Source organism: Brugia malayi (assembly GCF_000002995.4).
Source record: "Brugia malayi strain FR3 genome assembly, contig: Bm_v4_ChrX_scaffold_001, whole genome shotgun sequence".
Classification (NCBI taxonomy): Eukaryota; Metazoa; Nematoda; class Chromadorea; order Rhabditida; family Onchocercidae; genus Brugia; species Brugia malayi.
In genome coordinates this window covers 665,038-680,057 of record NW_025062479.1, presented here as the reverse complement: position 1 = coordinate 680,057, position 15,020 = coordinate 665,038, and the positions used below count along the sequence as shown (strand labels likewise).

Genomic DNA, 15,020 nt, shown 5'->3' with positions numbered 1-15,020 from the left:
TTAATGATTAGTTACTAGAATACATAAAAATTGGACTTAAAATTATTCATAAAAGTTATTTAATTTTATCGTACGTTTTATAAACTGTGCAATTTTAGTGGTAAAAACGAAAGTCTACTGCATTTCACGATGTTAATTTGCTTATGGATTTTATTAGTCTCTGAAACATGCGGTAATTTTCTTTTTTTAATTTGTTTTTAATTAATAATTGTGAAATATTAGAAGCTGAATGAGTAAACATTTTCAAAAACACATAATGTTAATAATGTTAAAATTGTTTAGTATAATGATAAAACTACAAAATATTTCATCATTTCTAATGATTTAATTTTATTTTCAAATTTGATTTTCGTGTTTCAGGGCAGATATCATTTACAAAAACGAATGAAAATGAAATTTTTGATGTAGCATTTGGAAAGTTTATTTCCGAAGCTGATCATTCAAACAATGATCCGAGTACGTCGAAATTTGGAATGGTCAGAAATAAACCAGATGATAGCATGTCTAATTTAAAGGTTTACTGCAATATTTATTAGTATATTAGCAATTAATACATTTATAAAACATTTTAATTTAAATGAAATAATTTCGAAAAATCAATAAATAAGTATAAGAGTTTGTCACATGTATGCACGAAATGGTCTAATCAATAAGATTATTTTATATTAAAAGTGTTTTTCATTGATTTTTAAAGAATTACTTAAACTAATCTAATAAGTGCTTATTTTTCTAGAAATCAGATGACATCAACAATCAAGACATATTTGGTAAACAGTCATTTGAAAACGATATGATGTCTATATCGTCAAGGTTCCAAGAAATGAAATCAATTATTTTTTTGGAGTTTTTTGATTTTATAACAAAAGATTTCTGTATTTTTTTGTATTCATGCTTTCTTCAGTATTATTTTTTCAGTAAAAGAATACCTGAAAAGCTTTCACCATCAGTTCTCGATAGATCATTGATGATCATCGGTATTATAATTATTTACAATTCCATTACAATTCCATCTTTTTTTTTTTTTTATTTATTACTTGCCTTCTTTTTTTGCACCATAAATTTCTAAAATATTTCTAAACAAAAAAAAAAAAAAATATTTTTATGCCATAAATTTTCTAAAAAAATAACTTCAGGAGAAAAAGCCACTGGTGAAATTCTGAAAGAATTCAGAGAAGATGGAACTATGCATAGTGTCACCACTGAAATAAATGGTAATTTACAAGAGCCAACATCACAAATGAATGAATTTCTTCACAGGTTGTTTGAGATGATTTTTTTTTTAGCTTTTTTCATTAAAAAGTTAAAAAATTGAAGAAATTGAGAAAAATTAAAAAGTAGCAAATTTTAAAGTACAGATTAGGTAATTCTTTTAGTGTAGCAGATGAAGATACTGTCGAAAAGTTGGTTCAGGATTCAAATTTTATTCACACTAAAGAAAACTGGAATTTATCTCAGCCACATACGGAGAATTCATTGGATTTCCTCACTGTTAATACACCTATTTCCAATTTGAAAATGGTAACAGGAACAGATGATTCCAGTTTGAATATTATGGATTACACTGCAGGGAACATTCCGAACAGCCCGATTACCTGGAGCAATCCACAAATTTTTATTGAACCTATTCATATTGCAAATTTTCATTCAGGTACCAATTTTTTCAGAACTATCGTAATTAAAGCACAATTATAATTGTGTAATGAAATTTTGAAAAATGTTTTTCGAGTTATATAATGTTGAGCAGCAACTTAATGAATGATTGATTTCTGTTTGCCTAATAATCAGAAAAAAAAGCTTCTGCTATTGCCAGCTTAATGTTTATCAATTTATTTGTTTATTTTTTTTTTTCAGGTGATCAAATTTTATCTGTAGAAGCTCATGACAGGTTTAATAGTTCAATAGAATTCATATGTATGTTACCGGAAGTTGTATTTTGCGTTACCGATTTACTCAGCAATGATAGTTTTCGATTACGGATTGTTTACACTAGTACCGAGAACATTACGAATTTTAATTTACCTCTTACTATCAGAACACGAAGTCACGGAAGAGATTCGTATACGGTTTATATTTTATTGAATCTTTTCATTTTGATTTATTTTTATTTAGTGTTTATTTTAAAAGATCTATCTATTTTAATATAATTCTTTTGTCCAATTTAAGTTACGCATTTGCAGAGTTGGAATGCTTCTATACATTTTGTTACGGATTATTTGAATCCGGGAAATGAAATTCGTGCAGAAATCTCAAGCATGTCAACGGAACAAATTATTGGACATCAAGTTGAAGCAAGAAATGATAAGAAATTTCCTGTAGAACCAAATTTCATTGCTTTAGAGGAGCAATCACTTTCTATCTTGAATGAATCATCCATTAATCAGTCTGAAGAGGCAACAAGGAAGCCAAAAGCGCCTGTTTTTATTTTTATGCCACATTTCGAGCATAATAATTATGAAATATATGTACCGGAAGGAAAAAACAAGGTTTCACAGAAAATTTTGATTTCAATCATTTTTTTGTTCAAATTCATTCTCTTTTAAAAAAAATTTTTTTAATAGTTGTGGCAAAAGTTTTAGGATTTACATAGCATTAAGGGAAACATTGAATGAAACTTTCAATTGTATGCAGTTTAATGTATGCAAGATAATAAGTATACTGCAGGATTCGATGATTGTTGCTGTAGTTTACTTTTTGACCCATACTGATAGTGTCGAAACAAAATTTTCAATTCAATCCGAGCCACTTCAGTGGTTTTATCTCGGTGAAATGGAAAAAGAAACGGTATTTTTTGTGAATTTTTCTCATTTCCTCTTCCTAATATTTTATTACTGAATTCAATAATTCATCATTCCACTTTTTTTTTTTTTTGCTAATATTAAATAAATTAGACATTGCTATTTAAAAACACTTCCAAAAAAGCACTTATTTAGCATTTTTGCTTTATTTAGTTATGTACGACTAGCATCTAAATCTAACAGTTATTCATCCTTGTGTCTTAAATTGATTTTATTTTACCGATAACTTAGATATATTTGCCATTTAATTTAACATCAGCTGAATTGCATTTATGCACACAATAAAATACCTCAAAATGACCCAAATTAATACTTTTGCAATCTTAGTAACCCAGAAATATTTACTTAGCATGAATTTTTAGTTTGATATGAGTTAATAGATTGTTATATTTTAGAATGTAAACCGCCTTATTATTTCAATTAAAGTTATGCTACATGATGGTGCTGACGTTGATTTCAGAAAAACCAACAATGGCCAATATAAATTTCAAATTAAAGTAAAGTTTTTTTTTTTTTTTTTTTTTTAAAATGATTCTCTGCATCATACACGTTTTTCAAATGATATGGATTTCCATCAATTTCATTATATTATTTTAGGCTAGCCAAGGCAATTTTGAAACTTCTACAAATATCAATGTTGAAGTGCTGACGTTTGCTACCAAAGGGACATCTTATTCTTCTGATTTAACAACAATTTCTAGTTCGACCGAAACATCATTGATGGAAGAATTTACTATAACAAAACTTTCTATTGATTCAGAACATTATACTGTTACAGGCTCTGAGGATATTTTTGAGAATGCACCTGGAATTACTCCCGAGACTATATCGAATCTGAAACAAGTTGATATAGACACATCTACCGCTCATGGTAGCTGGAATATTAAAAAAATGCAAATTGAACCTACAAAGGGTTCTTCAGAAAGTACAGGTGAAACAGCAATCGAGAAACTGAGCAATATTCAAGAAATAGAAACTACAGAATCTGTCTTAGGACCTGAATTTTCTCGTGCTACTGTATCTCGAAGTTGGCATGCTACTGCAACATTATCATTATTTCCGGAAGAATCTCCTATGCGTGAGAATTTTGTGGAAAATTTCCAGTCGACCATTCATGATATTGAAACAACAACTAATAGTGCTGAATCTGAAGCGGAAAAACGATCAAAAGGATCTTTCTTTCTAAAAGTCAACGAAATAACAAAACACCAGTTAGAATCAGTGACTAAACCAATTCCTTCCTCATTTCGAGAATCATTCGAACAACTTCTAGAAACAGTTTCGGAAAATCAAAATATGGATGGTTTTGAATCATTACAAGATTCTGAAATAACACTTTCAGAGAATTCTCAAAAAGTTGGTTCTACGAATTCTGATAGTGATAATTTGGATGACAATCAATACATTTCAGCTTCATCTGAAGAAGAAACATCAGTGAGTGCCAAATTTTATAAGAATGCATTAACAACAGAAATAGATGATAGCACCAAAAACAACGAATCCGACGAAAGCAATAATAATTTCTTCTCTTCCAGCCAAGAACAGCTACCAGTTGATAATAAATCAAAAATGACCGCTGTTTCATCAATCCAAAATAGCAATAATTTATTCTCGAATAGTGCAATAGAAGATGGAAAAACTTTGCAAGAAAATTTTGATGCATCCTTCATTTCATTGACAACAACACCTGCAGTGGATGATTCTGCGAATAATGTTGACAACATGCACTGGAGCAAACACTTCCAAGAAAACTTCAAAAAATCTGCACCAAACTTTAAAACAAACGAAGACGACTTGGTTATACATAAATTAAGCACTAATAATGGTGATATTAGCACTTTTCTTGTTGATAATGATAATACCAGTTATGATGATATCAATACTGATGATGAGGATAAACGTCATACTTCTGCAAATATGAATTCTTTTACCGGGAAAGAACATACTAATAATAGTATTACCATTTCTGATAATATTGATACAACGGTAACTTCAAATAATGCGATAAAAACAGTTAATGGAGAACACAGAAATAATAGTATTAGGAGTCAGCAAACGTCGATAAGCTTAACAGACAAGGTTCACATGAATTTAGATTACGAAGCAAATGAAAGTTGGAATCAAAATGATAAGGAAAATTTTGAAATTAACAAAATGCAACGGACTCAGCTGACAAACAGTGATAAGACGACAGTTGCAGTTGTGTTACTTCCAGAAACAATTCGGACAGAAACCGAAGCTAAAGGAGAATGGCCTGAAGAAGGTGATAGTCTAGTGAATGGTTTCGGAATCAGTGAGATGGAATTAAAAGAAACAAGTAAGTTTAAGTGGTAGAATACTTTTAACAGACTTTCTGTGATCAAGTTTATATGTTTAAATCCAAAAAAATACTATCTGAAACAACTAGGAATTTTCACATTTTTATAAGAAAAGGGAAACATAACAATCGGATAAATAGCAAGTCATGTGAAGGAAAAATTTGATAATTGATTTTTAATTATTCATCAATTTCAGTGATAGATATGAAGTTAAGAGCAAGTGAAGGAGACAAATACATTTTGCCTTATGAATTTCGAGATTCCGACATTTTGTCTGATCTTGATATTATCATTACTGCCAGCAACATGGTAAGTTACTGAAAATCTTGAATTGCTTTTTTTCCTAAACAGTTAAATTCAAAAAAATTGTTTTTTTCTTTGTTTAGGATCCTAATGATGTGATTATGGTATCAGTAAATTCTTCTGCATTAGAAGTTATTCCACATCGTATGCAACCAGGAAAAACGGTTTTTCTTGCTATTCGTGATGCTGAGAAACTAGATCGCGATCTTTTGGATGGACCTGTTGTTGTTAAGGTGAAATTTACTGGTAGTTTTAAAAATTTCTTCTAGTGACTTTGAAAAAAAAAGCGAAATGAATTATATAGGGTAAATTCATAACGTTTCTTGTCGACAAAACTATGTTTTTTAGGTGACAGCATCTCAGCGAACACGTCCGTCAGTGATATCATCAAAAGTAATTAAGCTTATGAGAGATGAAAGTCTAAGTAATGAAGCACCAGCATTTTTGTTTCCTGAATATGATTTTCATATAAGTGAAGGTAGTATAACAGGACAAAAGGTTGGCCAAATGGAAGTTGAATTTGTGGATCACCGTGAGCATCCAATCACTTATCAGTTGATTGGCCCCGGAAGTGAACTGTATATTTTGCATATTTTGTTGCAGTATATTTACTTGTATAAATAATGTAAAAAAAAAAAAAAAAAGTAGTTTTAATTTATTTAAATTAAGTTACTTCATTTCGGTTTACAAAATGCTCGAAATTAAAATTCATTTGTCTGAAATTATTAGCCATCTTGTTTTAATATAATTTTAAAACAAATGATTAATAGCTGTAAGTTGAAAATTCTACTTTCTTCATATTTGAAAGTAAATTTGCCTAAAAATTCAAAAAGAAAAAGCAAACAACATTACTTTTTTTTTATCATAATATGCATGATAAATTCTACATTCTCTAAAATTCACTCATTTAAAGATTTGCGATAAATGGCGGTACAGTAAGCGTTTCATGTCCAAGTGTCATGCCATGTTTGGATCGAGAGCAAACTACTGCATATCACCTTCTTGCTATCGTTACTGATCTCAGTAAGTTTTTTCATTAATAATCATTCAATCATAATATGACTTACCTGAGGTCACCAGTAATGTAAAAATTACTTGAGAATATATCATCAACATTTTGGCTTAGTCCTTTTAGATTTTATGACACGTAGAATTTCACCCCTAACTTTTCATTACATACATCATCTTGAACACGAGCTGTTCACTTATATATTCACTTAAAGTGTATTAAAGCACAGATTTTCACCAGCATACATCCCTTTCCATACTGCTAGACCGGAAGTGGACTGATTTAGGAAAAAAGCATACTGTCAAAAGAGACTCTGGAATGTTGCTTATTTCTGAAATAGATCAGTTCAAGTTTTGTCACCAAATAATCTTTATCACCATTTATTGTATGTGACACCTATATAACATACAAATGTCCTGATTCTTAAGATGGTTTAAATTCCGTTCCTGCAATTGTAAGAATTCATATCGACGATCAAAATGACAATGGTCCAATTCTAGAAACATTGCAAAATGATATTACAGTATCAAACGGCCGTCTGACGAAGCCTTTTGTTGTAAAGGTAATAAAAGTTGATTTCGAATGAATAATTTTAAATGATGACAAAATAAAAATTACTTCCATAAATAAAAGGATGAATTTTTGTAAATGTTAAATTTTTACGGAATAATTTGCAATTAATTAACAGGTAAAAGATAACGATGCGGCACCATATAATATCAATGAGATAAGCATTGATGGTCCAGCGTCAGCATTTATTTCGCTAGAAAAGGTGCGTGATGACATTTACTACGGGCGGCTTTGGTCGCTGCCAGCAGCAGGAACTTACCAATTGAATATAATTGCCCGTGATCCTAATGGAGATATTCCAGAACAAAAAATTGCCGTTAATGTACAAGTGCTGGTAAGTTTGTCTCTAGTATCAATTTTTTAATTTAATTTTGTTCAATTGAATATCTCATTTTATTGTATTCCAAACTTATTTTTGGCTTATTTGTTTAAGATTTGTTTCCAACTATTTTTACAACGAATATGAAATATGCAAAATGAAGATTCTTTTATTTATTATTTTATATTTTTAATTAATGAAAATAAGTCGAAAAATTTATGTGTTTCAGAATACTGTGACAAAAGCTCATTTTAAACGAGCCAAGTATGAAAGAACAATTAATACTGAAAAGCTATTCAAAGGTTTTTCTTTTTCCTTTTGAAATCTCAGCTAAAGTAAGAATTTTGAATTGATAAATTATAAATTTAAAATGAAAGTATTAGATTGTTTCAGGTAATCCCATCTTGCAACCGGAACTTGAAAATGCACCACTTGATGCACTAAGGTTTATCCTTTTAAGAGATGATCCTGGTTGGCTATCTGTGGACGAATATACCGGAAATGTAATTGTTGGTGATGTACCACGGTAAATTTTCTGCACAATTATTTATAAATATTGATTGGTCATAAGATACAACTAAATAGCCAAACTTTGTTAGTGTAATTTTTATGGCATTGAGTGAAAAGAAAAAAAAAAATCACTAAATATCCATACTAATTCGAAAATTTCTGGAAATATAGGAAAAAATTAAACAACCTAATATTCCTAGTTTTGCAGAACCGGCATTGTTAGTGGGAAGTACAGCTCATCTATCGCAGCAGTGAATCGCACTGACGGTAGGCTTATCACCGAATCCGTTCTTGTTCTTACCGTAATTAGCGACAGTCATGTGAAGAAATTGTTTACCAAAAAACTTCTTGTCCACACATTACGTAAAGGTTAGTTCAATGAACTAATTAAATTAAATGGTTTGTTTTATTGAAATTTGACAAAAACTATCAGTTGAAATTTATTATTAAAACTTTGTAAAATGATATGAAACTTTTATAGTATATTGATTATTAAAATCAATAGAAGTAAAATATTGATTATTAAAATTTGCATCTGTTAGATCCAACAGCAACTCGTCAAACGGTACAAATACTTCCGGAATATAACAAAGCATCAATAGCAATTGTTCGAGATAGTATCAGTGCTGTAGATGAACAGCTTCGTCACATTCATATCGATAAGGTAGGTTTTCCTTTCTTACTTTGATTTCTGAAAAATATGCAATGATTCTGATGAATATAACACTGTGAATATAAAATTTTGCAAGCGATAAATTACAGAATGCAATATCAAATAGTCACGGTATGATAATAATGGATATGAAACGATTACTACAGATACGGATGTTACAGTTCAATTTATCATCAAAAGAAGATGCTAATGATTTTGGTATTTATAATAATCATGAAGAAAAACTAGAGATATTGTCATTTTTAACATAATTTAAATCATTTCTATTAAATTACTGTATTTTTTTTTATTTGAAAAATGTGCTAATGAGATGCTAAAATTTAAATGATTTTAATAGTAGCTATTAATTCACATCTATCATTTTAAAATAAATAGCCCTGTAGCAAAAAATGAAATTTGCCAAATTACAGCAAAGGTAATGTTGTTTCTCAGTTCGGAGCCAGTTGAGATGGAACACGAACGTAAACGACAAGCACAACCAAGATTTGGCTATCCATGGCGAAATGATATGAATATCATTCCAGTAGCTTATTATTATTTACTTCATTGTTTTTAATATATATATATATATAAGATGAGTTGAAAAATCAGATGAGTTGAAAAATCATTTAATAATTAATATCTGTTCGTTAGTGTTTTATGATTTATCTGTCAATCCTCTGTTTATTGGCAGATGTATTCATTTACTCACTTAGAATATTTCAATTATTGTCATAGCATTTATTTTACCTTTTCACTGATCATTTTTTTCTGTTGAAATTATATGAACAACATTTTCAGATTAAATTGGTTGAAAATTCACCAGAAGGTTACACGATTATTTCGTTACCAGCTCACAATCCTATGAATGGAGCTAAAATTATGGATTTAAGGCTTTCAGGAGAAATGACTCAACATTTCACTGTGGATGGAAGAAGCGGTTAGATTTTAAGTTCTCACAAAAACTAGGAAGAAAATTTAAGCTGCTTTTAGCTTTTAGAAATGCGAACGTAACAAGCTATGATTAGTTATGGATCATTATTTACAATAATAGCTTTTAATATATGATTTGTTTGAAGACACAATAAATTTGTCGACTTTAATTCACTTTTAAAATTATCAAATTATCGACATTTGCATCCTGTTTTGTGATCCATAATGAATTGCTTCAGGTGATGTGCATGTTATAAAACCTTTCGATTTTGAAGCGATGGAACCAGAATCACATATATTTGATTTATTACTAATCGCAGGTGAAGAACCATATGACACTGTGGCAATACTACGAATTGAAATTATTGATGTTGATGACAATCCACCAAAAATTACTAAATTTGGTGATTACAACTTTGAAAATGTTCGTTTTATTTATGAAATTCACCAAATCATTGTAATTGGTTAACTATTATCTTTGATCAATAGAGCTATAATGAATAGATGCTACCACTTAGTTTTAACCATTATTCAATCATATATTACAAGTACTAATTAACTGATCAATTAACGTATTTATCAGTTTTATTACTGTTAAATACGTTAATTGATCAGTTAATTGAACTATTATTGACAACTTTTAGTGAAATTTTAATAGCTTGGTAAATGCAAAGGTTCAGCTAACAGTTGGCAATCAGTTGAAAAGTAATTGTGTCAACTTTTAGCACTGAAAACAAAATTTGATGATGCATGAAAATTGTCGTACTTTATAATATCGCTTTGACCAAACACTTTTCAAACGTTATTATCATATGCTTGAAATTTTAGTTGACAATTTCGGAGAATTCATGGCCTGGTACAGTGCTTTTTGAAGTTCAAATATCGGATCCTGACTATTTATATGGTAAAACAGGTGTCTTTAATTATGCATTAAGTGGTAAAGGATCAGCTAATTTCCAGGTTAAAAAGGTAAGCATTTGATAAGCATATTAAAAAAAAATGTCTGAAAATCTAGTTTAAGATAATACTTTCGATGAACGGTTAAATTGTTTGCTTTCGTTTTAAGAAATTCATTATAGTCATTTTAAGTAATGGAATAAAAATTTTTTATTACTTCTTTGCAGGTAAATGATACAGTGGCAGTAATTGTTTCGCCTGCTGCTGATTTAGATCGAGAAAAAATTGAGGAAATGGTTATCTTACTGAAAGTTACTGATTCTGGTGGTAACAGTGACAGTGTAGTGGTACTTTTTAAAAGATTTGTAATGATGAAGTCATAACAATTTATTTCGCAACTAAACTTTATAATAATTCGAGAAAAATTCAAAAAATTATGCAACAAGGAATTGCTCCAATGATTTTACACAGACATAATATACTTTCTGAATTTAAAGAATATTTGCCATTTGTCAAATATTACTTTTGCCAATGATACAAACTAGAATCAATATATTTAGCTAAAGCAAACGCAGATCACTAGTATTTATCGGTTACTCTTTGATTTACGTTAATTATTTTAAGCCATCTACAAACAAATACTACAAACCTCAAATTTATTAAAATAGATATTACATTGCAGGCAATTATCACTATAATGGATGTAAACGATAATGCACCCATTTTTCTTCATAGCGAATATAAAGTTGAAGCAGTAGAAAATTGGCCTGAGGCTATGGTACTAACCTATGTGCATGCTGAAGACAAGGACAAAGGCCTTAATGCAGATATTCGTTATTCTCTTTCACCAAGAAATAATCAGTGTATGCTTTTTGCTCCTCTTCGATATCACTGACTGAAATTTTTCAAATTCACAGAATAACAATAGATTTTGTCACCTTTAAATTCATTTTTATCGGTCAGAAACTTGTATCTTAGAAAGTTTGCATTTTCACCAAGGAAAAAAAAAAAGATTTAAACCTATAGGAAATGATATTGAAAATTTATGTTTACTGCATTATAACATTTTCTTAGGGAATTTAATAATTTTGGAATCTTTAAATTCAGGTCCGAAATGCGAATTCATTATTATAAAAATTAGATTCTTGCACATTTTACTAAGAAACTAACGGAGTATGCAATAAAATTTTGTGAATTATTAATTTTGCAAAATCGAAGAAAACGTCCACAATAATTTTTCAAACAATTGTAGACTTTGAAATTGATTCAATAAGTGGATTAATACGTGCCAAGAAAGCATTGATCGGTTTAGCTCGAGCACATTCATACGATTTCTCAGTTGTAGCAAGTGATCAAGGTTGCTTAACTTCTTCCTAATTATATTTTTAACTATGCATTAAAAAATTTATCTGGAAGCAAAATATTTGAATGTTAAGTTTTCAAGCAACTTAAACTATTCGTTGATAAAATGAAATAAAATCCAGAATAAAGAATGAGCGAAATAAGCATATAAGATGTGAGAAAAGTTATTTACTTTTATGAAAGGAAAATATCTTATATCCTGACATTCATGCTTATATTTTCGTGATTAATTTTTTAAAGAAATTAACCACCATTTTTTATTGCAAATTGTAATTATATCATTTTCATCACAATAATTTCAAATACTTGCAGTCATATCTAAATATTCATGACTTAAAAAAAAGAAAAAAATGTGACATAATTTTATTTCAAATGAGATTTGGTAATTCAGTATTAAAAAGATTGTAGAATTTCAGCAAGTATTTTTTCTATACTGAAATTACTGAATTCAGGTATGCCACCGTTATCAACCACAGCAGCTGTTAGTATTCACGTACTCGAATCCACGTCATTAAGTCATGCTGGTGACAGTAAGGGTATACACATAGTGTCACCGTCCGTTCATTTCACTTTACAACTTGAGGAGGTCCAATTTTCATCTTCACTTTACAGTTATGATAAACTTATTTTGGATAACGAATCATATATTTTTAATGACAATAAATTAAGGGTAGGATGGACTTACTAAAATCGGTTAGTTTTTTCATTTTATTTAAAATATACGATGGTTAATTTCATCGTACTCAAAATTTTCAATTATTAAACCTTGATTATAAGTATTGTATTTCGTTTTTCTTTTTTTTTTTTTTTTTCAGAATATTCCAGCTAATGATCGTGTTTATGCAGTTCAAGCTAAAATTGGTGGTTTCAATGAGTTATTTGGTCGAGAAATTAAGTACTCAATAATGGTTGGTTACTGATTGGTAAAGTAAATTGACCTTAATGCTTTTTATCACAAGTTTAGCAAATATATTTACAGAAATAAATCTGTGAATAAATTTGGTCTTACGCTTAAATAAACGAGCAGTAACAAAACGAAATGTTTTTCTTCTTGATTTTTATTTCATTTCTTCTAGAAGTATTAAACTTTTAAAAAGATTGTTAAATTACAAAAATCCTTAAACCATATTTCAAAACTAGCAATATCAAAACCTAACTCTTAAATATCAATTTTTAATTGCTTATAATCAAATAATAACCTACATTTATTTAGCATCAAATTAGCCAATCTGCATAAATTATTTGATTTCAGCCAGTGGATAATGTGACAGATGGCGGATGGTTTACAATTGATACAATTAGCGGCGACCTGTTTACTTTACAAGAATTGGACCACGAACTTCAACCTGCGATAACTGTTAGTTTATTTTAATTTGGATAGGATTCTAATGCCCAATATTTCATTAGCTAGCAACAAATTAAATTGTGAAAACAAGCCACTCATTTTACACTGTCCATTGAAATGTACATTGAAATTCACTGGCTAAAAAAAAAATCAGTAAAAAAAATTTTTTGAACCGATGGAAACAGGTTTTTAAAAATGTTTGTAATATAAAGACAATTATTTAGCTTAGTTTACAAATCATAATTTTGCAAGTTTTTATTTCAATTTCACTTTTGCATTTGCAAATCAATAATTATTCCTTTCCCCAAGTTGAGTCGTTTTATCTTCCATATTTATAATTGAATCAAATTCCAGAATCATATAATAAACTAAAAATTTGTTATGATCTTATATATGAATTAGAAAGACTACCTCATCTTGAACAATATTTTTCAAAAATCTTCAAATATGTTTGCATAATCGAATACTCTTTCAACATCAAAAAAGTAAATAATAACTTGATGAGCAATCATATAATTTAAAATAAGAAGCAACAATATGTTTACACAAATTTCAATTACATTCTTCATTGTACGCACTGCTTCATTCTGATTTCTATAAATGTATTTTGAAGAATTTTTGACCAATAATTTTTAAATCCATCAATCACTTTTTTTGAATAGAAATAATACAGTTTTTGAATTTCAGTGACAAATTTTACTACTAATATATTACCACAGCAAATTTTTAACATTATGAAACCTTAAAAGCATACATTTAGCCTAAAAATTTCAAATCAGATAATAATTCAATAGTTGAAATTTTGTATATTTTAAGAGATAACTGTAATATTTTCTATGACATTCCAATGCACTGCTATTAAACGAATCATTTCTTTCCATTTCAAAAAAAAAATTCCATATTCTAATGATAGATTGCTAACATAATTTGCTAAAAAATTTCTATATTATTTTGAAGAATGATCTAATCATCTAATTACTATTTTACTGAGAGAGACAATTATTTTTAGTAACATTATGATACAGTGTATTATTTTTCAACATTTATACTGTAACAACACAAATATTATCATTATCGGTTTTGTGAATACTGCCTATATATATTATCATTTTCTGATGTAACCAAATATATGTTGCATTGTAAACATTATTATTATTCAATTTCTAGAGTTTATAAATCTTTCATTCGTAATTCTGTAAGCTTGGAATACTTCTTTCTTTTTTTTTTTTTTTTTTTTGTTAAAGGTAAAAAATTTGCGAGGAAATGAAGAATAAGTTTGAAAATTTCTGTTGATGCGCTCGTTAGAAATTCGGAAAAGCTTTATATTCTAGATGTTTAGGGATGGTCAAAACAGATAAGCATAAGACGAATGAATTGGCAGACTAAAAAACATTCCACATTAAACTTTAATATTATTTTATGCTCACTACGTTCTTTTCTGGCATATTTTCAATTTACTAAATGAAATCTTTCCTTTTCAATTTATTCACATAAATGAATGTGTGCTAATTTTTGTCACAACATTTTAGCTATTTCAGCATTCTGTCCTTAAGTGTTAATTTATTGTACAACAATATGTTAACAAAAATTTTTGGTCAAATTTTAGACTTAATTTATTGAGAATTCTTGTTTCGTCCTTTTTTTTTTTTCTTTTGCCTTCAAGTAATTGCATATAACAAAAGACATTTCATGCTGAAATTAAGCGAATAAATTGAGCAAAATTCGAATTTTCAAGTATTATATTTGATCACTAAGTGATGGTGCTACCTAGCACGAATCACATTTCAATTTTTTTTTTTTTTTTTTTTTTCTATTTTGAAAGAAGGGAAAGAGGTTTGGTAAAGTCGGACAGCCGTCCTGTATAATATGATTTGACGAAATGTGGCGTAGAACAAAATTTGAAAATGGCATGCCTTTTTTTTGTGAGGTGTGAACCATTGTTATAAACTGAAAATTTCCGGTTATTTACACTGATGAGCAGATGGTCGAATAATTGAATTGCATAAT

The 15,020-nt window shown here is 28.8% G+C and overlaps 1 protein-coding gene across 1 annotated transcript; it reads left to right on the top strand.

Moving 5' to 3' along the window:
• Positions 1-129: 129 nt before the first annotated feature.
• Positions 130-13,040, top strand: Bma-cdh-10 (Cadherin domain containing protein; the record flags this gene model as incomplete). Its single annotated transcript, XM_001896903.2, has 32 exons — positions 130-172; positions 361-515; positions 734-810; positions 916-974; positions 1,134-1,257; positions 1,374-1,648; positions 1,852-2,063; positions 2,178-2,483; positions 2,662-2,781; positions 3,191-3,292; positions 3,393-5,112; positions 5,310-5,422; positions 5,500-5,649; positions 5,765-5,994; positions 6,330-6,439; positions 6,854-6,987; positions 7,114-7,329; positions 7,544-7,616; positions 7,708-7,840; positions 8,033-8,193; positions 8,367-8,488; positions 8,587-8,695; positions 8,908-9,020; positions 9,278-9,416; positions 9,649-9,833; positions 10,238-10,378; positions 10,534-10,653; positions 10,989-11,169; positions 11,559-11,663; positions 12,121-12,254; positions 12,484-12,576; positions 12,921-13,040. The coding sequence occupies 32 exons, from the start codon at positions 130-132 to the stop codon at positions 13,038-13,040; spliced, it is 6,075 nt and encodes a 2,024-aa protein (XP_001896938.2).
• Positions 13,041-15,020: the final 1,980 nt, after the last annotated feature.